Source organism: Drosophila subpulchrella, chromosome 2L (genome assembly GCF_014743375.2).
Source record: "Drosophila subpulchrella strain 33 F10 #4 breed RU33 chromosome 2L, RU_Dsub_v1.1 Primary Assembly, whole genome shotgun sequence".
NCBI classification, from domain to species: Eukaryota; Metazoa; Arthropoda; class Insecta; order Diptera; family Drosophilidae; genus Drosophila; species Drosophila subpulchrella.
The window spans coordinates 5,666,197-5,679,779 of NC_050610.1; the positions used below are offsets into that span (position 1 = coordinate 5,666,197).

General features: G+C 40.4%; 2 protein-coding genes across 2 annotated transcripts in view; one reads left to right on the top strand and one right to left on the bottom strand.

The window, feature by feature from the left end:
* Positions 1-1,136: 1,136 nt before the first annotated feature.
* The window catches only part of LOC119548640 (angiotensin-converting enzyme), a 52,134-nt gene continuing 39,687 nt past the window's right edge, over positions 1,137-13,583 (bottom strand). The window contains exons 8-9 of the mRNA XM_037856040.1: positions 2,240-2,380; positions 1,137-1,649 (exon numbers count right to left, since the gene is read on the bottom strand). Of these exons, the coding sequence (XP_037711968.1) occupies positions 1,334-1,649; positions 2,240-2,380 (457 nt within the window). The 3' untranslated portion in view covers positions 1,137-1,333. The remainder of the gene's footprint in view (positions 1,650-2,239; positions 2,381-13,583) is intronic.
* LOC119548643 (zinc finger protein 512B) lies at positions 9,661-12,718 on the top strand. The gene is made up of 3 exons (XM_037856047.1): positions 9,661-9,777; positions 10,041-10,079; positions 11,372-12,718. Exons 2-3 carry the CDS (start codon positions 10,068-10,070, stop codon positions 12,221-12,223), a joined length of 864 nt encoding a protein of 287 aa, XP_037711975.1. The 5' UTR covers positions 9,661-9,777; positions 10,041-10,067; the 3' UTR covers positions 12,224-12,718.

Here is a 13,583-nt window from a genome sequence, read left to right on the forward strand (position 1 = left end):
CAGTACATATTACATATCTATATGAATGTATTTAAAAATATTTGAATATTATAGGTCATAATCCATTTAGGCTTTTTTTAATTTATTAAAGGAGAATTTCATCTTAAAATCAAAGTAAAAAATATTTTTATTAACTATAATTGTTTAATTTAATATTTCCATATTTAAAATAAGTGAAAATAAAAATCGAAAAAATTAAATTTACTAAGCTCTAAGTGCAACAATACTTAATCGTATTAAAACTTTCTAACTCCATAATTTACTCTTGTCAAAATCTATACGAGTTGCTTCTGTTAATATAGATCAGTCTTACTTATCTGGCTTAAGCAAATGCGAAGTGCTTTGCTCGTTTCACGCATTGCCATCTAAATCGTTTTCATTAAAGTTGATTACAAGTATGCGGAAAGTACGCGGCTCCACCTCCACTCAACTTACTTAGCTAAAGTGTCGTATTTCTTAGATAAACTTTAGAACAATGCCACCGAGATGACCGTGCCCCACCCGATGATGATGATGCCCCAACCGCCCGAGCGACCCACACAAGTGTTGATTGTCTTGTTTACACCGAAGTCGCTGCTGTTGTTGCTGCTGCAATTTATTAAATCAAATTTATACACAACGAAAAACCAGTTGGCTACTCCACCAGAAACCGCAGACGGGGCAGCAGCTGCAGCTGCGGCACAAAAACAAAAGCACAACTGTGAAATTGCAGCGGGATTATTTATTTTATTTGATTAAATTGTAAGCAACAACCCAGCCAACAACAAACCCAACAAATGAGTGAGCAATGTGCGTGCGACGCCGGAGTTCCAATGACCCGCATGGGTTGCACTCACCATCGCACTCGAAGCTGCCCCAAAACCCCCTCATAATCCCCCTTCCTGAATATCATACTGGTTTTGCAAGAGGGGTATGCAAAGAACAATGGTGCATACCAGAATCCTCTGTCAGGTTTCAGACTTTAAGATAAAAGTAAGTGATTCAATCATCATTCTAAGTTGTCTGCTTGGTGATTAGTTTTTAAATAATTTCTCATCATATTTCATATTATATTTTAGTAGATCACAAGGTATCCCCAGTTCGAGCAACCTCCCAATTTTATTTTTCAATTTGTTGCAATTTTTAGGGTGCAGCCAGTCGGGCAATTTGTCAGATTTGCGTTTTTTTTTTCGTTTATTTAATTTTAGAATTGTGTGTGTGTATTTTTTGGCATTGATTCAAGTTCAACTTGGTTATAGGTGCGACTTGAATAAGCGGAAGTAGTAAGTGGAACAACATTTTGTCTGACTGTTTGTTTACAGATTCTTAAAATAGGCTTGTAATCGAAAGAATTTCAAAAGAAATGTAAGCTGAAGTAAGAGTAAATTAGAAATATCAGGGGGTAGAGGTAAGATGATGACCCTGGGCGATTGCCTCCATTGTAGTAACCTCCAAAGATTTGCAGGCCAGCAGTTTCGATGCTGCGTTTGCAGTAGTCGCCATCGTAGTTCCATCCCACATACTCGTTCGTCCTGAGATTCTCCTGACGCAGCCACTCCTCGAGGGGGGCAAAGTATTCCCGCAGGGCGGTGCCATCCAAGCGACCCTCTCTCAGGGTTTCCTCAAGGACCTCTTGCCAGGGCTGGGAGGCGCCCTTCGACATAAGGGTTCTATGGAAGAAGAATTGTATGATGTGAATGATATATTAGATGCAGGTCCATTACAAATTGTTGATTATATAAATTAAGGAAACATTAAGAATGAGAGAAGGAATTGCATTTATTAAAATTAAATAACTACTTGTTATACCGAATTTTTTAACACAATTATTATTTTGTTAGGACTTAAAGAATTCAAAGAAAATTTGAGTGTAATAGATATAAAGTTATCTGTAGATATTTAATAAGCTTTTTAGGGCTGACTGAATTTAAAATAGGTTTTTATGTTACTTAGTTTTTAATGAATATGTAAACTTTTATAGGAAGAAAAACTAGAGGAATCATCAAAGACATAAAATATTACTGATATATGAACCTCTGTATTCATTATAAGCTGTTCTAGCTCAACATAATTAAAAATTCCGATTTACTTTTCAAAACTTTTTAATTTTTTGTGACAACTCATTGTCAAAATCTAATGCCACAAGGGAAAATTGTTCATAATTATTTTGTTACTGAAGCATTCATTCGCTTATATGCTATATATTTATATTAATAAGGTTTTCCCACCATATTTACCATATTTGCTGAGAAAAACTTACTTGAGAAGATTGCCTGCCGCCGGCTGTCGGTAGATGTCACATTGGTGCAGGGGCTTCCTTGGATCACCCGGGATGTATTGGCCAGACTCGCGGCATAGGCCTCGGTAGATCTGGAACTGCACAACCGTGGAGAAAAAGTACCTGCAAGTGGACGGAAACATGGCTTTAATGCGATCATGGCTTAGAACGGCTGCGGTCACGCTTCTTGGCCGACATAATCGTTGTCAATTGTCGCGGGTGAGAGTTGCGAGTTGAGTCAGTCCGTGTTTTTGGTGTTGGCGGTTGTCAGTTGGATTCAGATTCGGATTCAGAGCCGCAGTCGAGCTGGCCGCTCGTTCGCATTCTGGCTCAAGGTCGAGCTCCAGTTGAAGCCTTAAACTAAAGCAAGTCGCCAGTCGATGTCGTTCTCTTGCAGTTTCGAAATCATGCAAAAGTCAAGTTTTGTGGTCTTGTAATTGCCATTTGCTTTATGCTCATTTAATCACATTTATGTTTATGGCATTTTTATTGTATTTTTACGGCGGTGGCTGCGCAATCAAGTAGCAATTATTCGAAAAATAATTTCGAATTGGTTTTACCCTAAGCAGCTGGATTTCTCTTTAAAAAAACAAAATTTTAACTTTATTTGTGGGAACTATGTTTATTTTCGGAGAAAACAATTTTTGTGCAGAGTCACTGTCTATTGATTTATAGTCATTATGCAATATGTTGGCAGATTTTTGGGGATTTTTTTTAATCATACAAAACTAGTAATAAGTTGAGGGCCAAGAACAAGTTCAACTAATGGATTTCTTAATGAGCGGGAAGAGCCGATAATGTGTTTTCGACCTTCTGCTTGGGGATTCCCGAAAAGAAGATCTATAGAGACTATTGAACTGGAGGTCTTGGGTTGTTTGTGTATGGCTCCCAGTGAGAAGAGAATGTTGCAAGTGGGGGCTAGGAAAAAATGGCATTTTTAATGCTCACTTTTCACAATGTTCGATCACGGCTGCAAAACTCCCAGACGTAGAAACAACGTGCCCCATGCACCATTAAGTGCATCGGCTTCAGCCACATTGGCAAGAGCAACTGCAACTGCAACTGGCAACTACTTGGCCTGGTGGCTCAGTGGCTCAGTGCCTCAGTGGCTCAGTGGCTCCGGTGGTGTGTTATGTTTTTGGCACTTGGCAGCGGTTGCCACATTGCCACATCGTCGCCACATTTTCCCAGAGACGCCACATGACCCAATAACAGGGATTAGGCAGCTGCCTCGTCGACTTGGTGTGGCGGTGTTGCTCCTACCGTTGCTGTTGGCTGTCTCAACGCTTGCCATTCGTTCGTTCAATCATTCAATCAAACACTCGGCCAGTCTGGCAGTCTTTGGTCCAGTCAATCAGAGCCAACATTGTCGGCAATTAGTCCAATTTTTGTTGCTGCCACTGCAGCAGCACCAGCAGCAGCAGCAGCACCAGCCGCTTTGTGCTAAAATTAAATGTTGCGAAAATTCTTTTCAACGTCTGGGGGACATGGAACATGTGTTTCATGAAAAATATGCGAAAAATCTTTAATTTCACGGAGACCACAAAGCGAGTACGATTATTCAACGGCCGCGGGGCGTATGAACGATGTCGTTTATGCGATCGCCGCTAATGATCGGTTTTTCGGTTTTCGGGTTCTCGTCTCGTTGCCGAGCCATTCATTTTCGGCCAATTGCTGAATGGACCGGCCAGCTGAGCCATGCCATCGATGGCTATTTTCCCCCAAGTCTCTGGCAATCGATGGCAATTGACATTTCTGCATTTGTCTGCTGCTTTTGCGGACAATCAAAAGACTTGAGCCGCAAACTTCTTGCACAATGCCGGTTTTCTTGGGGATTTGCGACCAAAGGCATCGGCCAAAGGCTAGATGGGAGCTCAAGGAAAGCGAATGGGGGGAAATTTAATTCTACTGCCTTTTGAAAGCCCGCTGCTTACCCACACAAAGGAATCTGGTACTCTAGTTCTCTGTAAATGGTGTGCTTATAGATTACTCGTTTTAGCTTATAATTTAATTCAAACTCGATTCTTCCAACAGATGTGAATGTCACTTGTTGAGGTCACACTGGGTTAGTGCTGTCTCGGATCGCTTTTGGCTTAGTTGGCTGCCGTTTTCTAGACAGTAGCTGCTAGCCATGCCCCTAAAGTGGTTCAATGTCCATGACTGACTGACTGATTGACTGGCGGACCCATGAATTCATTCAATCGTTTCGCGAATACTTTTCAGACCGCCTCAAATTATTGTGCGGTCTGTAATTTGCTGCTAATGTTGTTACTCTTAGGGCAGAAATGTCACTTCTTCTTGTTTCGCTTGACAAAGCAAAAATTGCTTGAGACTTACACATTTTTGGGTTTTCTTTTTGTTTTACCGCCGACCTTGACTTTCATGCCCATGTTCAACGGGTGGAAACGGGTCGGGTTTTGTAATGGAACAGTGGGGGAATCCGAGAGCAATATCAATTAATTATAACACACCGAGTTCATGACTTCCAAGCTTAAAATTGAAGCTAAGATTTCTGGGTCAGGTGGGCTTAATGTTGTGATTTTTCCCACATTGAGTTGGTAGAAACGATTTATTAGAGTTTTTATAAAATTAACTAATTACATTAGCAATAATATATATATTCATTTTTTTTTATAAAAAATTTTAGATTGTCCTAATGTTTGTATTATTTCAGTTAAGCCCATAATTAATATAATAACTTAGTCATAACATAATATAATATAAATATAGCAAATACAGTTCTAAAGATTTGAAAACATTTAATATACTTTTTCATTTTATTTTTTAAAATGTCTTAAATGTTTACAAAATTACAACTAACAAGCTGCCAGGGCTATCGACTATACGGATATTAGTCATCAATGTTTTCTTTTTGGTATTTTACTCAAGTCCACTTTTTTGGATTATTATAGTGATGTATAAGCTTCCTCTTTATGTTTTATCTTAACTCTGCATTTAAGACAAATTGCTTCCATTAAGAAATAAGTTTAATATTTACCCCACACCCACGGCGCCTGACTAATTCGCAACTTTTAGATTTATTTAAATGTTACCAAAATTTATGCGCATTTGTAATGTGCATTTTGCTGTAAACAAAAAATGAACCGAGGCAAAAACTGGTTACTTGTCGGAAATCATTTAGGCTTTTCACTTGATATGTCAAAATGCCAAAAGTTTGCACAGAAAACGTGGCCAGCCCGATCCGATCCTATGCGAAGCCAATGGCCGGGCATCAGGCATACGCCCTGTTGGCCACGCCACTCTCTTGGCCCGGCCAGCAAATCATTTAAGCGCCATGGGCGTGTGGCCTAAACAAACTAAGGCGACCACGACAACGAATGGCCAACAGCTTCCTTCAAAAGATCGCCACTCAGATGGCTTACTTTTTGTATTTGTTATTTCTCGCGTTGACGGTTTTTTTTCTCCTCTCGTTTAGAAACATTGCGGATGCAGTCGATCCAAGTGGGCAAGAAGTCGGTCCGGTTTTTGTCTTGGCCATAAATAGAGTTCGAGTTGATGTCGATGTGGATGGCGATTCAGTACGTTGCACAATGCACTTTCAGTTTCAGTTTCGGATTCCGATTCCGATTTCAACTCCAATTCCGATCCGTTCGCGGCAGCACATTGCTCATTTTCCAGATACGACATAATCCAGTGCTCCACCGTAATTCCACTCTTAATTGTATCATTATTTATTGTTCTAGATCCGCTTTTTGGAACCTAATTAGCATTTAATTCGCGATCACTTTTGTTTGTGTCTCGATTGTCTCGGATCGCTAGATCCGTGCGCATAAATCAATAATCTAGTGAACCCAATCGCCAGACAATCCACTCGAGGCAACCAAGACTCGTGGCAGCGAACTTGATCTAATTCCTTTCCGAATCGCCATAAAAGCGGTTATGTTTGCAGTAATGATTATTTTTACTTTTTATCATCTTACGTTATTTTTTTTAGGTTGGCTTGTTGGCAAAAAGTGGTAAAAAAATCGTTGTAGTTTGGCAGGGTAGTCAAAATGAAGCGGTGTAAAAAGTGATCAGTTTGCGCTGTCAGCTCGTAACTTTTATGATGATGGAAGTTCGGACATGCGACGAGGATCGCCAAAATGTTGAGGTCAAACGGAATGATCGTAAATGAAAAATGTACGTTTTTCCATTTACTTCAGTGGCTACTATTATTTAATATCAAAATTCCAATGAAGAACGTACCAACAAAACAATGATATTTTTGCATTATTGCCAATTTTGTTACACATCAGTTTCCTCTGTTAGTCATCTTATGGCGGACTCAAATTTCCCAGGCCGTTTTCCTACTGCAACCTGCAGCCCGACACGCTTACAATTGTGTGAATAATCGCATGGCAGTCGGCGTGAGTGACTGAGGATTGTGGCCCTAATAAGCCTAATTATTATTTGGCTAATTTGGGGCCTCTTTGGCATACTCGCAGGCCAACTAGCTTGGCCAAAACTCTAGAAAACAGACCGCAACAGCGAGCACAAGAGTCACAACAACCGAACATTAACACACTCCGAACAATTGGCCATAAATCAGCAGACAGCAATGCAAAGGGGGGCTTGCAAGAGGGTTTCAAAGGGGCCTCGGGTACACTGGGCTAACTGCAGTTATTGTTGTCGTTATAATCAATGAATTACGTCGCATCGGTTGACCACAATTTATGGCGACTTCGAACATGAGAATCCGCACAGCGTCTAAAAATGCAAACCGAGAAACCGAAGCCGAAATGCAACTACAGCAGCCTGCAAACTGGATGGAATATCGGGGGAATGGGGGTCAATCGCATGGCTTTGATGTTGCAACCGCAACATGCCACGCCCCTCTCCCTTTCTCCCTTCACCCATATACCTTTACCACCCCCTGAACCCGAGTATCTGGAATGACAGAATTGTATCGCCCGTTGTTGTGGGCAAACAGCTGCAGAGGCCCAACAGACTTGGCTCTGTTCCATGTGGCCAAACATGGAAAACGACACACTTTCAGCAGAAAGTAAAAGTTGTAATGCCTTCGGAGGAAAAGCAAAGGGGAACTGCCGTTTAAGACTGGAAAATTCCATACAATAGGGAAGACAACCAAGAATTGTGTTCTTAGCGGTCAAAGGCGATGTTCTAATGGCAAATCCAGTTTGACCATTTACGTATTTCGTCTCGATTGGAAATTTACAAACTATTGAAAACCATTTCTACGTTCTCTTTTTGATGATTATAAAATTTTATGCTGAATAAAATAGAAATTTATGACTATATATTCTTATGCTGAATAAAATTGAATTTAAATGACGGTTTAGTCTACTTCAAAGATACATGTTAATATACATATGTATGAAAGGAAGGCCTAATTTGGATATTGAAAACGAACATTTATGTTTCTTTATATAAAAAAGAAATTAAATTTAATTTGTGTTCTTAAATAAATCTTAAATTTTTTAACTTTTAAAGTAAGTACTTTAAAATAAATCGAAAAAGAAATAACATTTTAAATGTTTAAATAGCTTATTTTATTAGGTATCCATTAAAAGAAGAAGCTCAAATTTAATGTATTATAAAAATAAATATCATCAGTTGCCTTAAATTGGCAAGCACCAAAAAACTTTTTATTGCTAATGGTTTTAGTTTAGCAATTATACTTGAAAGAACGGCCCCAGAAGTGTCATTTTTATTTGATAGTTGTCCAACGGGTCAATAAGGAATAAACTATTGAAACAGCTCCTCGCATACGACGTTCTCCATCAAAAATTAAACGAGCTCTTTTTATGGATCAGCTCTTAAAACCTAAAGTGTTGACAAAACATTTTTAGCATTTGGAAAGCGGCTTTATTGGGCGATCGCCAAATGTTTGTTTTAGTTTGATTGCTTTTGTAGAATCTGAAATAGACAATAGAAAATGCAAATATCTTTCCCGCCTCACAGGCAGAGCAAGACAATGGGACTAGGATTAGTCAATCACGGTGCACGCATATCATTTTGGCTGTCAGATGGCTGGAACGGGGTCCAACATCCAACAGGTTTCATTTTGCGCATTAACAAATAATTATGCTGGCAATTGCCAAATCACGGACTCAGCCCGGCTGATATGTAATCTGATTTTGTGCAAATGCAGCGGCAGCTACTTGGGCCCCGTCCCCTGCAACGGCGACCCATAAAGATAAAGGCCTTTCACTTTTGCGGCAAAGGCAGAGTGCAGATCTCACGCATGGCACCCGATCCAGTCACTGTTCCAGTCACAGTCACAGATCCATTTGCAATCCCAATCCCAGTCGGGGTTCCCCACCACCCGCCTTCCGATAATCGATGGCGAGTTGGGAACATGAGATCCGAACCCCGCGGTTATGCACCGCAGTTGCATCAGTGCATCAGTGCATCGCCACCCCCAATCGCAGATACCTTTTCCGCCCTGCGAATTGAGACGTTCGCCATCAAAGAAGCCGAGAGATGGCAACATTGTTGCTTCCGTTTTTAACTTGTCTTTGCAGGAAGTGCTAACTGGAAACCCGAGACATCTAAAGGTGCCAAGAAAACCAGAAACTGAGACATCACATTCCTCCTTTCCTCAGATGGCAGTATTGTTTTTCTTTTCATTTATATCTGATGATGCAAATGCAACAATGTTGCAATAGATTAATATTTATTTTGATAACTAGGCTGCAAATGTAAAAAGCTTTAAAGTAAATATGAAATTATTTAGTTTTGTGTATAGTTTTCTATAGTTTTTTAATTTAAATGAGGTTCCTAATTTTTAAATATGATATTAATAAGCTTATGTTTATTACTTAATAGAATCAAAACAAAAGCTGATAGACTTTGTATTAGTTGGACACCATATTATTAATTTTTTTCAAAATCAGGTTTGGACAAATCTTTTCACTTCTGAAACTTCACAAACGAAAACATAACAATTTTGATAGACATGTGACCTTTTGCAGAAATGTATTTTGAGAACAATATGCTGAGAAACCCGAAGACTGCTTACCCAAATCGAAACATAAATAACCAATAAGTCTTAGTACGTTCTCCGGGATTTTCCCAAGATAAATTTCAATTCAAGATTCGGTTAATTTATTTAATTTGTTTTTTTATGACTTCAAATTGATTCCAAAACTGATCAGATTTGCACCCATATTTTATGAGCCACTTTCAAGTCGGCGGCTAAAACCACCAATACAGCTGCAAATGTGGGGGTATTGGTGGTGCACCCCTGTATTAGTGAGCGCTTCCGCTTGGAACTTTCCGTGCGCACTCACACAATCTCAAATCCCACCAATACATGCAAAAACCAAGCCGAACTCAGAGCTTTGAAGAGAGCATTTTGGCTGGCTTTGGCTGGGAAAAGCTTTTGCAAACCGCTCAGCGACTTGGCTTATCGGCGTTTTCAGTTTCGTTTTGACACAAAAACTCTTTGGGGGTATAAAAGCGCGCCACTGACCACAGACAGCATCCAGTCAAAGGTTTGGAATCGCTAGTGATTCTACAATCCTTCCACAGTCTATTTCGCTGTTTCTGAGTTGCTTGTAAGTGGGGCCTAAGCCCAAGTTAATTTTTGTTTGTTTTCCCAAATGCGTGTAAAATAATATGTGAAATTAAAACAAAGTTTAAGCAGTGACTTAAAAATGTTTACAATGTGTTCAGACTTGTGCTTTAAATTGTTTCAACTTTTTAAGAATTATTGAAAAAATCATTAATTTTCCAAAGAATGCATTGTTATTACAACTTTTCGATAAAACTATGTTGTTTTCCTTATAAATAATTCAACCTTTTCTTTGTTTACTTACAGCCTTGGCAAGTCCCAACAGACTCCACAATGAAAGTATTCGTAAGTACAATAGTCGTAAAGAATTTAATTTCAAAACACCCGATCAATCAGAATGCAAGAAACTTCATGTGATATATGTAAATGGGTGCGAATATGTGAAATAATGGGATTGGTATTTAAGTGTGGGAAATCTGGAAAACAGTCAAAGAATTGCAACTAATTGCATTTAGAACAATACCAAACTGAAATAATTTTTCATGTAGCAATATGACTTTTGCATTGCAAATATAATACATTGATTAGTCGACCATCTTTAGCCTGAACCACTTCCTCGAGCAAAATAATACGTTAAATTGCTAGAGGCAAAGCAACTTCAACTTGAACGACTTGGCTAATAAGCGTCTATTAACTGAACGATCATAATTGGAGTGCCAGCCACGTCTAATACCTGGCCGCAATCAACTGGGTTCATGTGCCCAATTAAAGCCAACTCCAAATGCACTCGCCGAACCGCCGACTGTGCGTATGCGTAACGTGACGGAAGGCGGTGGGCGGAAAGTGGGCGTGGCACGGGCGAATTCCGCTTTTGGGGCGTAACTCTGCACCGCTTCATTTATGCGCGGCACGCACGAATTTCACTTGACCATTTGAATCGCAAAAGAGGCGATGAGACAACGGACGACACAATGCGAATCGGGCGACATATCGCATTCGCTTTCTAATGCGGTTAGGTAATCGATTAAATGGGTCATAAAAGTCTACCTAGCCGTTAGGTAATAAGAGTTGCATACTTCGGGACAGAATTGGTTCAACATAGAGGACAAGAAAATTAAAATATGTGTCGGGATAGTCAAATTTTCGAAAAAGAGATTTTACAGTAATCGATTTTAAGGGTCCTAGAGTTGTAGTACATTAATATAACAGTCCGTTAAAAACGAATTTTAATTTAATATAACAAGTAATGAAGCTTTACAGCCAGCATTCAAATTAATAAATTAGAGCACCTTAAAAATGTATAATATTTTGAATACAAATGCAATAATAAGATACACGTTCTATGGAAAAGAAATGTTATTAAAAAATCAATACTAGGTTCTATGCAGACAAACATAAAGAAAAATCCTTTTTTACTTTAGTAAATTAAATCACTAATACATTTGAAAAGTTCACTTCATTTAAAGAAGTCAACCAGTTTATAACAAACCCCCACCAGAAAAGCGGAAAATTCCTTGCTTACAAATAGAGTCTTAGTAAAAAACCATAAGTAAATTTTTGAGAGGCATGAAGTTAGGATCAGGATACCATAGTCTAAACTAATTCCTAACCAACCCCACCACCCCATTCCCTTCCAGATCTGCTTAGCCGCTCTGCTGGTGGCCTCCGCCTGCGCCAGCAAAACCGAGGGTGAGAAGGTGCCCCTGGAGAAGAAGCTGGACAAGCGCGGCCTGCTCGACCTGGGCTACGGCTACGGACACGCTGGCCTGGACACCGGCTACCTGGGACACGGATCCATCTCCGGCCACGGCAGCTACGGACACGGCTACGGACTGACCGGACACTCGGCTCCCGCCGCCATCGCCGTGGGCCACAGTGGTCCCGCGATCTCCATTGGACACTCCGCTCCCGCCGTGGCTGTCCACCACGCCCCCGCCCCCTATGTGATCAGCAAGCAGGCCGATGTCCACAAGACCATCACCATCACCAAGGGAATCCCCGTGCCCGTCCACGTCGACCGCCCCTACCCCGTGGTCCATGAGAAGCGCGTACCCGTCGAGGTTAAGGTGCCCGTGCCCCAGCCCTACGAGGTGATCCGCAAGGTGCCCGTGACCGTCAAGGAGTACGTCAAGGTGCCCGTGCCAGTGCCCCAGCCCTACGAGGTCATCCGCCACGAGAAGGTGCCCATCCATGTGCCCGTCGACCGTCCCGTGCCCGTTGAGGTGCCCAGGCCCTACCCCGTCCCGGTGGCCAAGCCCTACCCCGTCTACGTGGAGAAGGCCGTCAATGTCCAGGTGCCCGTGCACGTGGACCGTCCCTACCCGGTCTACGTGAAGGTGCCCGTGGTGTCCCACTCCGTGGTGAAGCACGCTCCTTCCATCGCCGTCAGCAGCTATCCCATCAGCGGCATCGGCCACAGCGCCATTGGACACAGCGCCATTGGACACGATGCCTCCGTCTATGCCGACCACCATGGCTACCACAAGTAAGCGGACGGATAGACCGGACCGGACCGGAAGCGGGCGATTCCATTGGAGCGAGCGGGAGCGGACTTTCTGGAAATGAGCCGAAGGAGAAATCTAGCAACATTTTCAATTACCATCTTCCCCACTCCACACCGTCTTCCTTTCCCACCCGAGCAAACAAGAAAACTTACAACTTAAATCTTAAATCACCCCCGGGAAGTCCAACTTCCGACCTGCCAACTCTCTGTAGCTGTTAAGAACCCCCAAGATGAAACAAGCAATGCCTTTTGTAAATTATTTCCAATCCAGCCATCCAATGGAAGCCATTGTGCTGGGCCAAAAACTCCAGGTTTAGGATAAATACCAGCTAACTGTTTGTAAATTTCGCCATTTATGGACAGCTTAGCTGGCCACGTTTATCAGTGAAAGGTTTCGGCGCACAATGAATTGAATGGATAACAACAGAAATATCTATGTGAAAATCTATTAAGGACAAATAAAATAAAATGTATAAAATAATTGAATTTGTCTTTGTCACTGGTCCGCTGCTGGAAATAGTTTACCATCGGGTCTTTTGTTAATAAATGTCTTGTATATATATTTTGTAAATAAAGAGTATGTCGTTATAAAACTGCTGACTTTATTTAATTGGGCCACTACTCTGGAATAAAATGTTTCCAAAGTGACTATCATTAAAGTAAAAGATTCACTTCAATTTATAAGCCGGAAAACCAAACGAAATATCATTTTGTTACTTTTAGATAGCCATTTAAAAAATCTAATTATTATTAGTTTTTATTATTTTGGTCAAGAATTATCATTATTTCCGAGATTTATAAATAAAAAGAACATACAAATTTCAATAAAATTGATATTTTAAAACAGTTCTAAACCCATAAGGAGAACAATTCAAGAGTAATAGCGTACAAAGAAAACTAATGATAAAAAAATATTACTGGACAAGCAGACTTTGAATAATACAATTATTTTTCAAGTAACCATAAATTTAAATCAAATGTATAAGATCAGAATAACACTAGAAACAAATATTTAGAACAAAATGATATGAATTTCGTAGAGATCTAGTGGAAGATTTACATTTAAAAATCAATAAAATTCATATTCAAACCCTTTTTAATTCTTACTACCTTGAATATTAGTAATTATTTAATAACAGCCAGAGATGAACCTTCATACATCTGATTAAGAGCCTCTTAACCTTTAATAAATCAATATTACCCAGTCACAATAAAAACGCATATCTCAGCCCCTTCCTGATCCTTAAAGCCGAAAATCCTCTCACCTTGCCAGTCACCTCAGCTGACATGACCCAAATTGGCACTGCATTTGCATTGGGACGGAAGGAAATGTCAGGTCGTGGATG